We start from the raw sequence: 21310 nt of genomic DNA on the forward strand, positions 1-21310 counted from the left end.
TAGAAATGCAAACTATGCAACTATAAACTACAAATTATGCTATTATTATTAAAAGAAAAATGCAGATAGCATATTTATAAACTTTTTATTAAATATCATTGTTAAGTGCCAGCACGTATTGGTTATTCATGTTTGTATTATGTGTCTCATTGTGTTTTTCTTTCTAAAGTCCCGTGCACACAGAGACGTTTTTTGCTCGCGTTTTCCGTCGACGGTTAACGCCTTGTAACTAAATAAAGGGCGTCAATGTGATTGTACACACCAACGCAAGGCGCAAAAGCGTCATTTTTGTAAAAACGCCTCATGCTCGTTTTTTTGTTTTGACGTGCGGCGTCAAAACCTTCTCCACCAATCAGATCGGCACCTTTGTTCACGTGCACAGAGCTGCTGAAGTTACCGTAAACAGCACTTGGAGGTGCTCAAGCGCAAAACTGTCAATGCGAGCGCACATTGAAGAAGATGCCCAGAGGCGATACGAACGTGGAGCTGCTTATTGCACTGGTAAACAATAAACATTTCTTTATCGCTAGAGCTGGAGCTGCTGCTTGAACCATCTATGCTTGTTCGAGTCACCAGTAAATTTAACAACATGCGTGCAACTGTGAACATCCGCTCCTCCACTTCTTGTGTGTTATAACCGGGTGTCAGAAGCTTATAGTTGTGTAGCGCCATCTAACGTCAAAAGAGTGATTTAGCATACTCGTCTGCTTGACGGCAGTGAAAAGCGCTTCTCGTAAAACGCTGACGTTAAACGCACACAAAAAACGTCCCGGTGTGTAGGAGCCTTATCACTCCAGTTCACTTCAAAGTTTTTGCCTACTGCTGTTCCTGATTGGCTGGTTCACATCCACTTGATGCAACCAATCCTGATACTGCCTTATGCTGATTGGTTCCTCTGTAACAACTTGGTTCCAGTCTCAGCCAATCAGATCTCTTTAGCTCACTATATATTTTATTTGTCTGCCAGCAGTTTGTCAGTCTTTGTTGGCTCGACTTGTTACTGGTTTCTGTGCTTGTTTGCTCGCTTGATTGAATCTGTGTTTATATCCCCATTTTGTTCAGTTTTGTTGTAATATATTGTCCGTCTTATCCTTTATTTACTCTGTGTTGTCATTTTGGTTTAGTCAATGTCTGCTCTTACCTGTGTAATCATTCATTCCCTTTCCTCATGTTTCCCTACAGAGGTTTGGTAGAAAGACTGGTAGGCAAGTAGGTCACGTGACATCAACACATAGGAGTTCAACTGTCTAGATACACTAGGGTAGGGTGTGTTTTTGGTTAAGTGGATGGTTAGTGTAATTTAGGTAAGATGTCTTGGACGCTGAAGATTTATTTTTCACATTATTTTTTATTAGACTAGATGGTTTTGATTGTTTTTTTCTAATTTATGTTTTGTTTTTGATTTGTAAATATTGTAAATAGCTTACTCACTGCTTCACTTATCACCACCTGTAATAAATGACTTTATTTGCACGGCAATTCTTGTATGTGGTCATTACTTTGAGTACAATTTTTTTTTTTTTGAGTGTTTGTTTGAACAGGATCCTTGGTCAAGTGTGCAAGCCCACTCCCCTAGACTGCCCAGGGGTTGTAACAATCACGAATATATGCTCATTTTGTTCTCAAAATTGTACGTTTACATTATCTGAAATTGCAAGAAATAAGTCAGAATTGCAAGAAATACAAGAGAAAAAAACATTAGAAGTATTATGTCAGAATTTGTTGTTGTTTATTTACATTGTTAACTTGTTTTCAAGGTGCAGTTACAGATGATGGAGGTGGTCACCTTTATCATGAATCAATTTTTAAGGAATCAAATTTATGTATTTATTTAAATTACATTTAATTTATTAACAAAACTTTACAGTTTTCAGTGTTTTGAGGGGCATTTAGGGCCTACTCAAACTATGCTATCCAAACCGTGCCCAGGCCTGTTTCCAGGATCGTTTGAGAAGTGCGAGTGCTCTGGCACGGTTCACTTGACCGGTCCTGGCCCGGTTGTAAGAGGTCAGTTCACTTGGGCTTTGGTGCGGTATGCTTGTAGTGCTAGTGCAACGCGGCTGAGCCCGAAACTGAAAGCGAGACATGACTTTTAAGGGACTGTTTCATATAGATTTATTAATCATTCTTACTGTTCAATGTACACAAACTGTCAGAGATTATTAAAGATTCAACTCCCTCACTGCACCTTTAGCAAACCTCCCAATTCCTGCAGCACGAGGACTTTATGATTGTTCATGAGCGTCAAAGGTGGCTGCATCCCAAACCACAAAAACAAGCGATCTCCACTGAGTGAACCGTGCATCATCGATGACGTAATCGTGCCCAGGCCCGAATCTAATGTGAGTGCAGGCTGTCGGGAAAGATGGAAGGGGGGGACAAGCGTGCTTTGGCCATATTCAAGGCAACAGTACATAGTATGAGAACACCCTTAGTGTTTTCTAACCTACTATCATCTGATTAGCCATTTCAGAGGTTACTATAGGTCAGGGGACACAAAATCGGTGCTGGAGGGCCAGTGTCCAGCAGAGTTTAGCTCCAACTTGCTTCAACACACCTGCCAGGAAGTTTCTAGTATACATAGTAAGAGATGATGTGCTGGTACACACATGGTGTTTGATAAAGGTTGAAGCTAAACTCTCTAGGACAGCGGCCCTCCAGGACCGAGTGTGGACACCCCTGGTGTAGGTCAAACTACCTAAACTATGCATCTAATTTAACTTTAAATTTAGGCTACATTGGCGTAATTATGCTTTTACAATGGTATGAACCATTATAGGGGTGGTCAAATGTATATTTATATTATCTATTATTTTAATTATCAATATTATTCTTTAAGATACAGATCAGAGAAAACTGTTTCACACTGTTAAAGCGCTGATCTCCCCCATACATCTAGTGACATAATACGGGTGGTGGGGGGGTAGGGTGTTATTAAGCATTAGTTAGGGGGTGCAAACCCCTCCTGTAATTCACAGCCTGCTTGTTTCATTTAAAGCTACTGGTAAGCTTTTTTACATTGTTTCTGAATGAAAGAGAATGTGACTTACTTATGTGAATTTTCCAATATCAATTTTTCCACAGCGTGACTCATAATCGGGTGTGTATTATTTTAGGAAAAATATTGCAATGGCAATAGGGTTAGCAATCCCTGCTTTAACAAATCCTTTAAAACATTTTTCCATCATTTACTTTAAAAAATGGGACTCTGGCTATGCATGCATGCATGAACATGTACTGGACTATTTTAAATGCATGCATTCACTGCGCTAATATTCCATCAGTGATATAAATCTGCTTCTTGTTTTGACAACATCATGCCAAAACTGGACTGATTCCGGAAGATGTTTTGTGGTATTTCTAGTGCATGTATTTTACGCTTTCAAAGCGGTCATGTGCTTTTCATGCATAATCTGGCATGCATGAAACTGAATCTGCATTGCTGTTTGCAGTTTAACCTTGGCTTGGATGCTCTCCTCGCCGTAGCCCTCAATCTTCTCCACCTCCTGCATGTACAGTAGCTCAGCCTCCGGTGCAGAAAGACCTCTGAGAAAGCAAACACACAGACAGACACACAGACAAACACACACAATACAGTTTCAGTCACCTCATTAATCACACACACATACATCAGTCTGTGCTGATTCTTCCTCATGCATCACACTAAATACTTCATTTTTGTTTATTTACCAATTTCTATTATATAACTGTATTTATTTCCTGTATGATTATTATTATTATAATATAACTGTGTTTATTATATTACTGTATTTATTTTTTTACTATTTTTAATTTGTACTTTTTTTTACTTTATCTAGATTTGACTTCTTCCTTATGCTTTTTTCACATTACTCTAAATATAACATGAGAAAAACATGCCACATGCAATGCATGCCGTGAAAAACTCAAATTGAAAAAAAAGTGGTCACATTTATTTTACAATCAAGAAATATGCCATCAGCACTTTAATCATTGAAATCATTTTATTTATATTTTATTTCACAAATATGATTTATTTTACAAATGTTTTCATGCATTTAATAGTTTGTTTTTTTGCAATTTTATTAAAGTTATTTTTACCAATTTGTTCTCATGCTTACTAGGCTTGGGCGGTAAAACAGTAATATGGTATACCGTGGGATCTAAAAATAGCAACGGTGTCAGTTTCAATACCGTTATACCATCATAAAAAACAATGCCATTATATAGGAGACAAGAATTAAATATTAAATGTTATTTATTTAATGCCTACAAATGTGTATGCGTGATTGTCATCACGGGACAGTGTGGAGGAGAGAGAGAGAGAGAGAGAGAGAGATCTGTCCAATATAAAGCCCTTCTGGCTAATGAAAAACCTACAGTGTCTCATCCTCTAAACACACTGGTATCTGAACTACTGAAAAAAACACAAACCGAACCCGTCCACAAACAAAACCTTCACAAACAAATTGACAAAACATTAAAATATAACTATGATGAAAAACTAAAAACTGAATTCAACCTCCAGACTAAACCTAAATGTTATTCGGCCCTAAATAGAACCACACAGTTGGCAAATTATTTATCATTAAAACAATTAAAAGAAAAGCACAATCTTTCTAAATACCGCCTCTGTGATCATGACCTAGAAATAGAAAAAGGCAGACATAAAAAATCCTGGACTCCTAAGGAAAAGAGATTATGTAAACAGTGTGACACAAACCAAATAGAGGATGAGACTCACTTCCTTCTGTTTTGCCCCAAATACACCACGACTAGAGAAATATTTTCACCTCAATTTGAAACATTCATCAGTTCATTTTTTAATTTAAATGACTCAGAAAAACTTTACCATATACTCGGAGAGGACGAATTGACATTTAGACTAGCTGCAAAATATGTATACACCCTACACACCATTAGAAATTTGGTTAATGTAAACTCATGTGTCTAATTTAAATAATTTAAACTTTTTATTATTATTATATTTATCAAATGTATTGTATTTTTTTTTTTTGTATATTTTTTTTTGTGTGTCATTATATCTTATCTGTATTACTATTAATTTTTCAATGGTTTTAATGTTTCATATTTGCAGTGCTTTGGCAATACTGTACTTAATGTCATGCCAATAAAGCAACTTGAGAGAGAAAGAGAGAGAGAGAGAGAGAGAGAGACCTGCAGTTTGGCAGTATTTCCAGTTTTGACCGAACGAGAAGGGGGACGTGGTATATATACGAACTAGACTAGAGGTCGACCAGATTTCTTGCCGTGCAGGAATGAATTTCCGAATACAGCGCGAGAGCGATCGGGAACTCTGGTGTAATTTGAAAGGGAGCGATGGTGCGGTCTAACAATTTAGCTTCCGAGCAAACACGCGTGCATCCGCGTGGATGCTGTTTGTTTGTTTGCTTGTGTGGCGAGAGAGCGTAGTGCTGTGCGTCTCTCTCTCTCTCTGTGTGTGTGTGTGTGTGTATAGGGTATTCAGTTTCTGAATGGTTTAGGCACAAGCCAACAGTTTGGTGACGCTGTCTGAGTCTTAGGTCATAATTTTTTTTATTATGCAGGATAATACCGGATACCGGGGTAAAATAGGGAGGAGGTTTGCTGGTATCAAAATTTGGATACCGCCCAAGCCTAATGCTTACTGTGCATACCTCAAAATACTTCACATAATGCATAACGCATTTCTGCAAGACAAAGACACCAGAGTGCACCCGAAATGGTTGAATAATCCAATTTAAATCATCAATTCATTCCATATTTGTATCAAAACGTGACAAATGTTTTACTATACATCTCATGTGGTCTAAAGACACACAAACGTCCCCCTGAAATCAACACTTGAAGGAAAGCCAAGAGCGTTTATGAAGTTAAAGCAAAAAGTCTGATGATAATTCAGGTTAGAGTTTGACGGCTGCAATGAAATCCTCTAACTGGAATCATCTGAACACTCAAACAGGGTAAAACAAGCACAGAAGGCTCCAGAAACTCACCGGTAGTTCTGATAAAGCATGGTGACTTTCTGAGTGGCTTCTTCCACAACCCTCTCGTCTTGTATCCATGGCTGAGAAAAGAGAAAACGGTGTATTTATTAAGCTCATCATATTATGCTGTTTTAAAATCAGGACAAGATAATCAAATATTCAATGATTGCTCACCATCGGAAAAAGCACGATTTTTTGAAGGAATTCCTGGGAATCATACCGATTGAAGTCTCCGAGGTCAGCTGGAAATATTGGGAGAACATAGGTTTAGTGTTAGATTGAAAAGTATTTATTAGGGCAGGGCACGAAATTAACTTTTTTACTTGGTCGCACCAGTGCTCCCCATTTCAAATATTCAGGAGCACCAGAAAGAATTTAAGAGCACCAGAAAAAAATTAGGAGCACCCACCAAAAATGAATGAGCACCAGTGAAAACTGTATTTTAAGGGATTTATTATATTTTAAAAGAACATCAATTAGGACTAACAAAAACCAGAGACAACTATCAAACTAATGCTGAGATGACATTGATTTTTGTGTGCAATAATTCCAAAATGTATGTCTAATAATTATAGAATATTAATGATGATGAAAATGACAATAATAGTAACAATGAATTACATTTCGCATTATGATGCTGCCTTTAATGCGAGTTATCTGCTATAGAAAGTCTGTTACAATATGAACAGACAGGCCAGAGTTCTCACCAGGTCTAGAAAATCATATCACCCCAATTTTATCCTCCTTACACTGGCGGCCTGTTAAGTTTCGTATTGAGTTTAAAATATTACTTCTCACCTATAAAGCTCTAAATAATCTAGCTCCTGTTTATCTAACCAACCTTCTGTATCGCTACAATACAACTCGCTCTTTAAGATCTCAAAACTCAGGGCTTCTGGTGGTATCTAGAATAGCAAAGTCGAGTAAAGGAGGTCGAGCCTTCTCCTTTATGGCTCCTACACTCTGGAATAGCCTTCCTGATAACATCTGAGGCTCAGACACACTCTCACAGTTTAAAACTAGATTAAAGACCTATCTGTTTAGTAAAGCATACACTCAATGCATCACTAACCACGCAGGCTTCTGCATCTTGCTTATATACACTATGAACAGCAGCTACGCTAGTTATTCTCTTTTTTTCCTCCATTTTCACCCGGGGATACTCATCCCGAGGTCCTCAGATTATGCAGAGTCACTGATTGGATTCAAGACCAGCGACAAGATGATCACAAGGTTTCCATATCCAGGACCAGGCCGTATCCCGAGCAGCTGCTACGCCGGTCATGGGGAAGTGGAGAGCATGAGACTGATTCCAGTGATGCTCCAGGGACAGACGAGTCTTCGCTGAGGCCAGCTTCCAACCTCCACCGCTGAGACTGCAGCTCTGCACAAGACGTTTGGCCAGCGGAGAAATTAAAATGGTCGTGCCCAACTGAGTCTGGTTTCTCTTAAGGTTTATTTTCCTCACTCTCCTATCGGTAAAGTTTTTTTACTCTCCGCTGTCGCCACTGGCTTGCGTGGTTTGGGATCGGTAGAGCTACGCATCGATGAATTTGCTCTTCAGTATTAGGACTCAGAAATGATTTCAAACCACACTGAACTGAGCTAAACTGAACTGAACTTAACACTAAAAACTGAACTACCCTGATCCAGTTACTATGACCATTTGTGGTGAAGCTGCTTTGACACAATCTACATTGTAAAAGCGCTATACAAATAAAGCTAAATTGAAATGATACTAAAAAGAAGCTGGTTGAGGCAACATTCATGTCGACATTGGACTATGGCGATGTTATCTATATGCATGCTTCGTCTCAAAGTCTTAATGCTTTGGATACTGTTTACCATGGTGCACTAAGATTTATAACTAATTTTAAATCCATTACTCATCATTGTGTGCAGTACACTCGGGTAGGTTGGTCTGCTTTGTCCACTCGTAGGCTCGAGCATTGGCATATCCTTGTTTACAAATCTATACTGGGTTTACTCCCATTATATTTACAGAAGTACATTTGTAAAAAGCCTGTCTTCGGTCACAGGATATTTATTTACTGTCTGTTCCTAAAGTGTGGACTGAGATGGGAAAAAGGCTTTTAAGTACGCAGCACCTTTTGCTTGGAATAATCTGCAAACACAGTTGCAGTTCAAAGAATAGATTTCACTGCATGCTTTTAAAAAGACTATAAAAGATTTAGAAGTTGAAACACAGGTTTGTAGATGTTTTGAATAGTTTGTCAGTGTGATTCATGTTAACTGTAAATTGTTTTTTGTTTGTTGTCTGTTGGACTCATGTGACTTGTGTACTGCCTAATCTTGGCCAGGACACTTTTGTTAAAGAGATTTTTAATCTCAATGTGTCTTTCCTGGTAAAATAAAGGTTATAATAATAATAATAATAATAATAATAATAGCAAAATAAAATATAAAAATGACTATGGACCAAAAGCCTTGGTGTGATAATTATTTGTCAAAATTCAAACTAGTGAAAACAAAAAACTTAGCAAACACCGATTCAATTACAACATTTTACTTATTAAATAAAATGTAACAAATAATCACATTTATACTTCGTTCGCAAGCACTTATTTTACAAATATATTCTTTTTTTTTTTTTACAAACTACTTTATTTTAGTTTTTATGTTGAATTATTGCGCCTTGGTGCAATATTTTAGTGTTTCAGAAAAAACACAAACAAAATTAAATAAGGAACAAAAATTTCATTACAATTATTTTTTTGTAATTAATTAACATTTAAATCATTCTATATTACATTTACATTTTTTTAATTTATTTTACCAAACAATTTATATATTCAAAAAATAGTCTTAAGTTGTCTTACATTTTTTTTGTTTTGTTTAACAAATCTATTTCCTTTTACTAGTCTATTTGTTTACTTGGGGTAAACAAATTAAAACTTAACTAATGTAACCTTATTGTTCAACTTATTTAAATCTTTTATTTTACAAATATCACTTTTTAAAAAATAAAGTCTTATCAAAATAAAAATGTATTGGCTTACTGCTTCAATGTGTTTGCGATGTAACATGTGAAGACGTGAGCTGACACTCCAGCAGGAGCAAGTCTAATTTAGAGCAATCACACATCTAAATTTAGCAAAGCCGAGAGACTTTTTGTTGTGGAAGGAATGGATTTAGCCTTTGTAACAGTAGTAGCTCAACATTAACAGCACGTCTAATCAGCCCGTTAGAAATGTTCACAGCTATGCAGAACATCTGAAGCATGAAGCTCCTTACACAGCAATGCTGGTGCTCAAGAATAACTCCTTGCACAAACCATGCAGAAACAAACAAAAGCCTTTTGACAGTGCAAACGCATCGGGATGATCAGTGCGGGACGTCAGTTTAACAGCAGTCGATAACTCATGTTGCCATTTTATATATATATATATATATATATATATATATATATATATATATATATATATATATATATATATATATATATATATATATATAGGGCTTTACATTAACACCCGCCAACCTGCCAAATGTGGGTAGATTTCAGCTTTGGCGGGTTAGACAGCCGCTCCCACTAGCCACTTTGGCAGGTTGGAAATAATTTTGACATTGTAGTTGTCTTAAAGCAGGGTTTGACAATAAGGATGGCCCAATATGCGTGCAAATTTGATCTTTGAATCGAGTAACAGCACGACTGAAAACTGTTTGCGCGAGACAAAGCAGGTGAATACCTTATGAGAGGATGATAACTCGCACGCACAGGTGATGTGATGCGCACGACTGTTATCGCTCATTTGCGATCGGTTCTCTTGAAAAAGACTAGACCAAAAATTATTGTCGTGTACCCACAGTCCTGCTGCTTTTAAGACCTCAAGATTGAAAAAAGAAAACCTGGTTAGTATATATATTTATACAACAGTTCTGTCTGGTTCTCAAATCTGATTGGCTGATAGCCGTGAGATATTCTGCAATATCAGAACTCCTACAGCCTCTTTACACTTTGTGTATTACTCCGCCCACTAGGGTTGTAATGGTATGATTTTTTACGGTATGATAATCGTCTAAAACAATACCACGGTTTGACGGTTTCGCGGTATACGGTATTAAATAGTAATTCTCATAGCAAAGACCCTGAAAAGAATAAGAACACGTTTTCTGACTGAACAAAGGTTTTATTTCAACAAACTTTTGAAAGAACCATTTTAATAGAACTATAGAAGTCTTTATAAAAATAAACTGAAAAATTTCCCACTTTGATAAATTAAATTAAAAGGAATAAACAAGCAAGGTCTTTTAAGATTAGACAAAAATAAACTTAAACTGTCCTTCCTTATAAGCAGGATAAATGGGAGACCAAAAGTGCAATACCAAGTTTATGGCTGTAAACATGTATTTAAAGCGTTGTTTTGTTCAGTCTAGGTTGTGATGAAGAAATGTAAGTATGTTGAGATTTTCAGGACTTAATCTTGACCGCTGAGGTGGGAGAATGTGTCCACTTGTACAATGAACAAATAAAAAAATAAGAAAACAATAAATAATGTGTCAAAGTCCAAATAAACATGGTGCAAATCCTCAGTAAAAAAATAGATATAAATATTTACTATACTATAAATAGTTACATAACGAAACTAGATTCAATATGGAACATCCTTAGGTTTTATGTGCCAGCATGGATATGGTTGTCTGTGGATATGGATTTGGATATGGTTGTCTGCAATGCAGACAAACAGCTGCACCTTCATTTGCGTCTTTTGAAAACAGCAAGAGCAGCAGTTCGTCTTTGCTGTGTCACTGTTTTGTCATGTTTCTGTGCTGCTGTGCATGCAAAAGTACTTAGTATGAGAATTATTTCATGCAAAACTTTTTTTTGCGTATTTAGCCGCGCATAAATGTATGCCTATCTCTCATTCCGTGTTGTTCAAAAAGCTCATGTTGGTCCACAAACAAAAGCGAAACCTATGCTTATTGGTTGTGATATAGCGAGTTTGAACCAATCTGGGCATGGAGGAGGGACAATGCATCAATGTATCATGTCTGGTTTGTCCGGAGACACAGTGACGAGCGTTTCTTTGTCAAATCAGCGTTGTCAAATTTTGATGACGTATTCGCACTGATTCCGGAGCCTCTGAAAGTCCGCAAATGTTATGTGATACAGCACTGTAAAGCTGAGATTCTCTTCTTTATGCCAATCTTTGAATTGTATGAATCTGATCAGCGGATCAAAAGTTATTAAACATTTAAGAGCAATGCTTATTTTTAGCCACGGGCGGCTGTCTCTGTCTTTAAGGGTTAAAACCGTTGATATGCAATTGTTCATGGTATGATAATCGTGCACGTTCAAATCGTGGTAAACCGTCATACCGGTATATTGTTACAACCCTACCGCCCACATACAACCAGCAAAAAGCAGACACTACAGATCTAAAGTTTAAAAGATGCACGCTCAACTGTTTAGCTGTCAGCTTATGATTTGCATTCGGAAGAAAGTAGTTCCTCATACAAAAGGGTTTTTGAGACTCTCCATGTTTGATTTTGTTTTTATATACACAATTATGCCGTCAAACTGTTGTATAAACGCAATATCACACTCGTAGCAGTGCGATATGGCTGTATAAATCGACACTGGTGGTAGGTGTGCATTGGCACACAAGTGCCTTAGTAGTGCCGATATACAGCCATATCGCACTGCTACGAGTGCGATATTGCTGATTTATATATATATATATATATATATATATATATATATATATATATATATATATACACACACACACACACACACACACACACACACACACACACACACACACATATATATATATATATATATATATATATATATATATATACACACACACACGTGTCTGTGTGTGTGTGTGTGTGTGTGTGTGTGTGTGTGTGTGTGTGTGTGTGTGTGTGTGTGTGTGTATATATAAATTTGCCCTCCTCTGAAATATCATTTGGGAGATATTTATAAAAAAAATTTTTTTTGTAGAGTAAGGAGATTTTATAAGTCAATGTATTTACTAACATGAACTAAAAACGAACAATACTTATGCAGCATTTCTTAATCATAGTTCAACATTTACTAATGCCTTAATCAAATCCAAATTAATGCTTGTTAACATAAGATATATTTTTAAAATAAATATAATTTAACAGAAGGGCTAATTATTTTGCCTTCAGCTGTGTATTTGTGAGCTGTGTGTGAGTGTGTGTTGGAGCCTGGCAGCTCAGTTTGATGAATGGCGCGGTGATTTTTTAAACTTTACAGGCTGTAGTAATATTAAACCGCACCTTCACGGAGGAGTATGTGAACCCGTGAACCAGACACTGGCCACACGTTATCTGAAGAATGCTAACGCAAATGTGCTCTTGCAACATCGCTAAACACCATCCACTTCATATAATAGAGTCAAATAGAGTTTAATAGTGAAGCTTAAGAGCGGAAGCAAACATTTTTACAGACGTAAACAATACTTACACATTAATATTTTGGAAACACTTTAGTTTAAGTACTAATTTTCACTTTTAATCAGTGGCTTATTACCTGTTTATTACTGAGATACTGACTGATTTTTATTTTTATAAAGTATGATATTATTCTACACCCATTTTTTTGTAAATTAAGTTTTTACTGAAGACTAAGATTGAGAAAAAGGCTATTCTCTGTTTGACATTTTGTATACATATCACATAACCTAAGAAAGAATTTTTTTAAATTAATTTACAAAACATAATTATAATAAATAAAAACCCACCACAAGATACAAGTCCACACCTTTTTTTTTCAAGGTTTTTCTCAAGGTAGCATAAAAAGATGGCAGAATTATCCAAATTGCTCAAGTTTTCGTTTTAAACAGTTTATTTTACACTTTTGACTCTTGAATTTTCTTCAGTACCATGTGATCCTTCTGAAATCCTACTAATATGTTGATTTAATAATCAAGAAACAGTCAATAAATCATAGTTGTTTATTTATTTTTACAATTTTAGATAAATTTATTGCTCATTTTGTACATTATTTATACAATTTTATTTACATTTCTATTTTATTCATTGATTACTTTATACTTATTTACATAGATGTACGTCGGTACAATCTTATTCTACTTTATTTTACAAATAATGCTTCTTGATTGATTTACAAATGTATATAAATTGTTATTATATAGAGTTGCATTTTTAAAATATAAAATGTGAGCGACAAAACTGAACTGAGGAGTATTTTAATATTACAAATGTCCTCTTTTGTTCTCAGACAGAACAAACAAGTAATTCTGATATCACAATTTCCCCCAACAAATGTTCTTTTTACAATGTGCACCATTTAATAAAGAATAATTAAGTTTGGGCGAAGCAGTGGTGCAGTAGGTAATGCTGTCGCCTCACAGCAAGAAGGTGGCTGGTTCGAGCCTCGGCTCAGTTGGCGTTTCTGTGTGGAGTTTGCATGTTCTCCCTGCATTCGCGTCGGTTTCCTCCGGGTGCTCCGGTTTCCCCCACAGTCGAAAGACATGCTGTACAGTTGAATTGGGTAGGCTTAATTGTCGTAGTGTATGAGTGTGTGTGTGAATGTGTGTGTGGATGTTTCCCAGAGATGGGTTGCGGCAGGAAGGGCATGACGTTGCATTTAAAAGATAAAATGTGAGCTACGTGGGCAGTGCAGAACAACACCTGCATCAATTCTAATATCTCCAGTACACAGAAATCCCCCAAATGCCAAGCATAACATTAGACAGAAAAAACACACCTTGCACAGCCAGGCTGGCCAGATGAATGGCTTGCTCAATAGAGCAGGGGATCTTTCCCTCCAGAACATCTTTCTTCAGCTGCAGATAATACTGATATCTGTGTGAAAAACAGGAAGTGAGTAAAGCATTCCAGCAGCTCTGATCTGATCATTCCAGACATATTCTGCGTCCCAATTCACATACTGCACGCATTTAAAAACAGATTTAGTGTGTTCCTAAATGTAGTATGTTAAAAGGGTAAGCCAAAGGTACCTGGTGGAAATTCTAATTAGAAGCGTCCGCGCTCTATTTGCTAATATTACCCACAATACATTGCACATTGGACGTGAATTCTATTAGAACTACAAATAGGGGTTAAAAATGTAAACAGACTACAAATATGGTGGATGAGAGCATCTAGTAGAGAGGCTTTGGTGAAGTAGTTTGAATGCCTTAATATCTAACCTACTGGTAAATATTTAAATCATGTTTTCTGTATTATATTTCATCTGCAACAACGAATACGTTTACATGGACACCAATAATCTGATTTTAACACGATTAAGGCTAGAGATGCATAATATATTGGTGGGCATATCATTATCGGCCGATAAATGCTATTTTTAAGATTATCATTATCGATATGATGTCAAAATTAGGCCGATATCTTTAAGCCGAAAAAATTACGTAATTGTGCAGAACTGCCTGCCTCGCGCATGCATGGGCGTAACTTGTTCAGACTTGTCCAGTGCACTATAGACTGATTTCACACGGTTGCCATTTTCAAAAGTGAAATCGAGGCTGAGGTGGGAAGAAACCCGGAAGTATCGTTGGGAGTTAAGCCTGGTTTATACTTCTGCGTCAAATGACCGGCGTAACTCACGGCGCAGGCAACGCGCGCAGCTTTCATTTATACTTCTGCACGCTATCTTTGTCGGTCTGCATAAACACTTCTGAAACGCTAGTTGGCAGTGATGTGTAAATGTTCCTCTGTGTCGAGTTTCTTCGCTTCTGTTTTGCTTTTCCTGAACACTTCCTGGTTGTACAAGTGACTCAAAGTCGCTCATTTTGAGGCAGGATCCGGCGGACGTGCAACAACTTTAACTATGAGGTAAACACAAAACAAAACTTTCCCTCGGAGCTCCTTCACGCGACTCCACACTTGTAAAAAAAAAAAAAAAAAAAAAACCTTCGCGCCATTCGCGCGGCTCTCGGTCCCGCCCAGACTCATCAGTGCTACAAAGCCGACCAATCACAGAGCTTGCGCTACGTGTTGTTGCGACATGTAGTTACATTTTTTGACAGGTGCACGTCAGCGGTATATAAATCAGATTTTACATAGGAACGTTGTGTACCTGGCTGTATATCTTATCAGTGAAGAAAAAGTGACACAAATTTATAATTCCACCACCTTCCGAGTGACCCGAAGGTCCGTTCTGAATGAATGGTGAAAATAAAAAGGGACAGAGCTCATTTCAGCTAAGTTAAATGACACTAGTTAGCTAATGTTTTCTTTTCCAAACACACGTTTTAGACGCCATTTATCAAACTCGAGTTAATAAACTGATTCTTTCACTATATTAGACTCGTCACGATACTGAAGTAAAAGAAAAACCGCCAATTTCCCGTTAACATTTAATACACTGTTGATGGCGTTCTTAAACAGCGCTGATTTGCCATTGTGTTCTTGTGCTCAACATAAATGCTTGTGATTGGCCAAGAAGGTCATCAGTTCAAAACTATGGCGCTGTTTACTGAGTACAAACACAGACCAGCGATCCGCTTGATGGCTCCCTTGCGCTCCATTCTCTATGAATCTGTTTTGCACTGGGTGAAAAGCGGTAAACTGAGTGCAAACACAGATACACGGTATATGCAGGAATCCTAAAGATAATTTTAATACCTTTTTAAGACTTTTTTAAAGACCTTCTCAGAATATTTTAAGACCTCGTCGCCACTTCAAGTTCTAATCAGTATCAAACCTTTAACTCAATTAACAGTTGTTAATAAACAGCTGTCTTTTAAATAAACCAATGGAGCACAACCACTCAACAGAACTCAGGTAAGATCGGAAGATACAAAGCTTGATAGAGTAAATAACGTGGTTGTTTTCAGCAACAGGCCCTGTTTAAACTCGTCTTTCTCCAACCTGGAGTACTTACATTTTCCCATTTTGCCCTCTGTTTTGCTCTATGGTTTCGCTACATGTGGAGCACGTCACTTCACCTTCCCGCAAATTACATGACATCACCCGGACGGAGAAGTTGGCCGGACGCACCCCGGCCCAAACCAAATGTGCAGTTTGAGCACGCCGTTGTTAATATTAGGAGGAAAATTAATATATTTATGTTTTTTTTGAGTCAAACTCTTTGGACAACACTAGAACAAAATGTAAGACCTCGTAAAAGCACGATTAAGACTTCTAAATACTTTTAAGGGTTTTAATTTTCTCATAATTGATTTATCAACTTTGAATACTTTTTAAGACCCCACAGACACCGAGAACAGAAATGGAATTAAGACATGTGGAGTATGCCGATTTTAGTGGCATTATTGAAGTGCAGTACAGACATGTAAACCATCACCCTAATTTTATCCTCCTTACACTGGCGGCCTGTTAAGTTTCGTATTGAATTTAAAATATTACTTCTCACCTTTAAAACTCTAAATAATCTAGGTCCTGTTTATCTAACCAACCTTTTATCTCGCTACAATCCAACTCGCTCTTTAAGATCTCAAAACTCAGGGCTTCTGGTAGTACCTAGAATAGCAAAGTCGAGTAAAGGAGGTCGAGCCTTCTCCTTTATGGCTCCTAAACTCTGGAATAACCTTCCTAATATCACCTGAGGCTCAGCCACACTCTCTCTGTTCAAAACCAGATTAAAGACCTATCTGTTCAGTAAAGCATACACTCAATGCATCACTAACCACGCAGGTTTCTGCATCTTGTTTATATACACTATGAACAGCAGCTACGCTAATTGTTCTCTTTTTTTATCCATTTTCACCTGGAGATACTTATCGAGAGGTCCTCAGATTATGCGGATCACTGATTGGATCCAAGACCAGCAACGAGATGATCCCAAGGTTTCCATATCCTGGACCAGGCCGTATCCTGAGCTGCTGCTGCGCTGTTGGTCATGGGGGAGTGGAGAGCGTGAGACTGATTCCAGTGACGCTCCAGGGACAGACGAGTCTTCTCTGAGGCCAGCTTCCAGCCTCCTCTGCTGAGACTGCAGCTCTGCACAAGACTTTTGGCCAGCGGAGAAATTAAAATGGTCATGCCCAACTGAGTCTGGTTTCTCTTAAGGTTTTTTTTCTTCACTCTCCTATCGGTGAAGTTTTTTTCCCTCTCCGCTGTCGCCTCTGGCTTGCGTGGTTCAGGATCTGTAGAGCTACCCATCGATGGATTTGCTCTTTCAATGTTGTAATCAGTAATGACTTTAAACCACGCTGAACTGAACTTAAACACTAAAAACTGAACTACCCTGATCCAGTTACTATGACTATTTATGTGAAGCTGCTTTGACACAATATACATTGTAAAAGCGCTATACAAATAAAGCTGAATTGAATTGAATTACCGTGATATAGAACATTGTCACATTTAACGACAGAATATTCCATTTATTTGACCACAGACATCTGCATCGCAAAATGCTGAGGTTTTTTCTTTCCATAAGGCGTGCGGTGTCAAAGCCCATTAAAACAACACTCTTCCAGCAGTCCTTACTCCATATTCTCATCCAATACCTGAGTTTGTGATGAATGAAATGAACCTGAATGAAAGTGCCGAACTGCAGTTACAGCTGAAAAATGTAAAAGTTATATTATATTAATCAATATATGTGCTATAACATGTAAAACGGGATCATGAAAGGAGCATTCAAAAAGCAACCTACGTAAACACCTTAATAATTGCCGACAGCTAGCTCTCTGCAACTCTCACATGGTCGCCCACTGAATCCAAGCAGGGCTGCGCGCGGTCAATACCTGGATGGGAGACCACATTGGAAAGCTAGGTTGATGCCGAAGTGGTGTTAGTGAGGCCAGTGGGGGGCGCTCATTCTGCGGTCTGTGTGGATCCTAATGCCCCAGTATATTAATGCTGACTCTATACTGCTAAGTGAGAGCCATTTTTCTGATGAGGTCCTGACCTTGTGGTCGTTAAAAATCCCAGTATGTCCTTCGAAAAAGAGTAGGGGTTTAACTCCGACATCCTGGCCAAATTTGCCCACTGGCCTCTCTCCATCATGGCCTCCTAACCATAATTGGCTTCATTACTCTGTCTCCTCTCCACCAATCAGCTGGTGTGCAGTCTGGCGCAATATGGCTGGCATCGCGTCATCCAGGTGGATGCTGCACAATGGTGGTGGATGAGGAGATTCCCCCCCAAAAATGTGTAAAGCGCTCTGAGTGTCTAGAAAAGCGCTATATAAATGTTGTATTAATATTATATTATTGTTTTATTCAGATTAAGGCAAATAATCAGATTACTGATGTCCATGTAAACGCAGTCAATGTAAACTTATAAAGATGTGTTTGGTCAGTAACTCATGAAGGAATAATACAGCAAACAGAGGAGATTTCTCTGTAGGAAAAACTCATCAAAACGTAGCCCATCGAGAAACATATATTTATTCAGTTTTTATATTAATATCAGGAATACTTTTGGTTAATATGCAAAAGTAAATATGATTTATTTGCATTGTAAACCGTAAATAAATGTTAAAAGGTATTTTTTACTTTATTTTTAAGTTTTTAGTTCCTATATCACTGTAAAAAATAACCATAAATTAGCAGTTTTCAGTATTTTGTGATTCATGTTTGTATTTTTTGTTTACCCCCGTGTATTTCTACTTTTGAATTGCATTACGGGATCATGATCTTTCCTCAAACAACTTTTACCCTTAAAAAGTTTGTAAAAAGTGACTTTCATGAACATGTTTAATAGCTTGCAGTGCTTTATTGTCTGGGTTGGTGTTGTATATTACACTACAGAAACCTTATAATAAACTGCCAGTACATTTAGGGTGCTTTCACACTAGCACTTTTGGTCCGCACCCGGGTTCGTTTGATGTCCTAGTACGGTACGTTTAGCTAGTGTGAATTAGAGCTGCACGATTCTGGCTAAAATGAGAATCGCGATTTTTTTTGCTTAAAATAAAGATCACGATTCTCTCATGATTCTGTAGATCTAAAATAAAGGTATGGTAAAAACAAACATATGGCACAACATCAATAATAATATTATGTGTAGGTCTACTGGTTTCTATAAATAATTCTATTCTACTTATAATAATTCTGATGTTGAATTATTATGTTTGAGATATATGCTTGCAATCTGTCATATTAGACAATTTTATTCACTGGTGAAATCAGACATTTGCCATTATCAGATTACAGGGCTCAACAATAAGGACTGCCCGATGGCCCGGGGCCAGCGTGTGAGATGCTCGGGACAGTAGACAGGATAGTTACTGGCCCGATTGGGCCACTGCTTCCTTGTTACTAAAGTTTAATTTGCCTGTGACTATTTGTCAATTGCGTGCAAATAAAGTTTTAGAATTGAGTTCGTATTTTCAAGCCTTCAAATGCTACCTTCTCAGTTCTTTTTATCTGATTGGATGTTGTGAGCACGTTATTAGTTCAGTGAAGAGACAGCAACATGGCGATGACATCAAATGATGATGCTAAAGGAAAACATTTGTTTCTAACATCTTGGAATGCAGACATATACGAGGGTACACCACGACTAAAAAAAAAAAAAAGATATCTTTTGTACAGTTTGCCATCAGTTTGGCAAGTCTTCAGCCATGTTTTGTTTCAAAACACTTAGAATTTTGCTCATTACACATTTATTAAAAATTTTGAAATATTTAAATTCTATATTTACAAACATTATGGCACATTTTTTTTATTTGTGGCTAAGAAATTAACTTTTTTTGGTGGGGCCAGTGAAAATATTGGCAGGGCAAGTAAAAATCTGAACCACTGGTCCGATTGGGCCAGTAGAAAAAATCCTTAGCGTTGAACCCTGGATTATATTCAACAATATATAGGCTAGAGTAGTTTTACTGACACTGTTAACATTTATTATCATGCACAACTGTGTGTTCGCTATGAAAGAAAAAACATATCAAATTCTTGTCGTAATCATAACTCTAAAATGCGATATGATCATTTAAATGAAGTGCACACTTTCAGTTTCATTCTGACTGCTAAGTGCTTGTTCATACTGCGCGCGGCTCTTAAACGATCACTCTGTGCCACAAACTGAATATTATTTACAACTGCATTACCTGTTACTCGCAACATATGCAGGTTCTGTTCACTAAAGTAGACACGGTGCGTCTATCATTAAGTAAAGCGTGCGCACCCTCTCTGTGATAACAGCTCACAGTCAGCAGCTCACGTCACGTGTAAGTTCCCGATCGCGAAAACATCATATGAAGACAAAAATGACATTTTTAGGTGAATTATACCTTATGAATACAGTATGTGACTCATTCAACAACATCAGACTCGTGCAGCCGCCTTTTCTTCTCTCCTGAACTTGAAAATATGATTGGCAGAATCGTAAAAATGCTGGATTAAGATCATCTAGATCAGGGGTGTCAAACTCAATTCCTGGAGGGCCGAAGCTCTGCATAGTTTTGTTCCAACCCTGCTCCAACACACTTACCTGTATGTTTTTAGCAAGCCTGAAGGACTCAATTAGTTTGATCAGATGTGTTTAAATAGGGGTGGAATTAAACTGTGCAGAGCTGCGGCCCTTTTGGAACGGAGTTTGACACCTGTGATCTAGGGGGTCGATCGAGATTGCGATCTTTTAACGATTAATTGTGCAGCTCTAGTGTGAACGTGTCTTCTATACTCGGGTGCGCACCCGTGAACCATACCCGAGTCCGCCTGAAAGAGGTGGTCTGGGGTACAGTTCATGTGAACTCTGGTACGGTTCGCTTCAGATGTGATTGCAATCGTACCAAATAACGGAAGTGAACCGCCGACTACATTTTCATAACGTTTGTTCGTGTGTGCGTGTGTGTGTCACGTTTCGTACCTTGGTGACGTGCGTGGCACTGAGCTAGGGCAAACACAGTGATGTCTGCTTGTCTACTCCAAAAACAACTTGTGCAGACACTGTGTGATGTTCTGAATGTTATAATAGTTTTGCGGCAGATGGACGCGAGTCGCTTTCTGTATGTCCAAAACTAGAGGATTCAGTAAAAGCAGAATGGCCGCGATGTGCGGAAGTCTTTCCATTTCGGCACTTGCTTGCATCACCGTCACCTAGCAACGACCGTAAACAAAACAGCAGCGCAATGATGCAAGCGTACCGGGGTTCAAAGGAAAAAAGACAGTGTGAACACAAACCAACCGAGGAGGTGGCAAGGGGGGGGCAATCGAACTTGGGTACGGTCCAGATAATTAAACCAAATGTGAAAGCACTGGCTTAAAATAAGTGTTATTTTACAGACTTATTTCTCTATATATAATTTCTTATACATAATATTATTTACTAAAATGTCAATAAAAGTCACTTTGTTAAACTGTAGAGTTGACATTTCAACATCAAAAGCATGGACAAACATCCCATAATGCAATTAACCTCCGTTAATAAAACCAAAACAC

General features: G+C 37.7%; 1 protein-coding gene across 2 annotated transcripts in view; it reads right to left on the reverse strand.

Moving 5' to 3' along the window:
- ptpn21 (protein tyrosine phosphatase non-receptor type 21) overlaps positions 1–21310 on the reverse strand; it is an 80343-nt gene that overhangs the window by 46475 nt on the left and 12558 nt on the right. For both annotated transcript variants that reach the window (XM_087289857.1, XM_087289856.1), the window contains exons 4-7: positions 13696–13793; positions 6141–6208; positions 5976–6046; positions 3459–3546 (exon numbers count right to left, since the gene is read on the reverse strand). In XM_087289857.1, the coding sequence (XP_087145983.1) occupies positions 3459–3546; positions 5976–6046; positions 6141–6208; positions 13696–13793 (325 nt within the window). The remainder of the gene's footprint in view (positions 1–3458; positions 3547–5975; positions 6047–6140; positions 6209–13695; positions 13794–21310) is intronic.

This window comes from Danio rerio, chromosome 17 (genome assembly GCF_052040795.2).
Source record: "Danio rerio strain M-AB ecotype USA chromosome 17, GRCz13ab, whole genome shotgun sequence".
Lineage (NCBI taxonomy): Eukaryota > Metazoa > Chordata > Actinopteri > Cypriniformes > Danionidae > Danio > Danio rerio.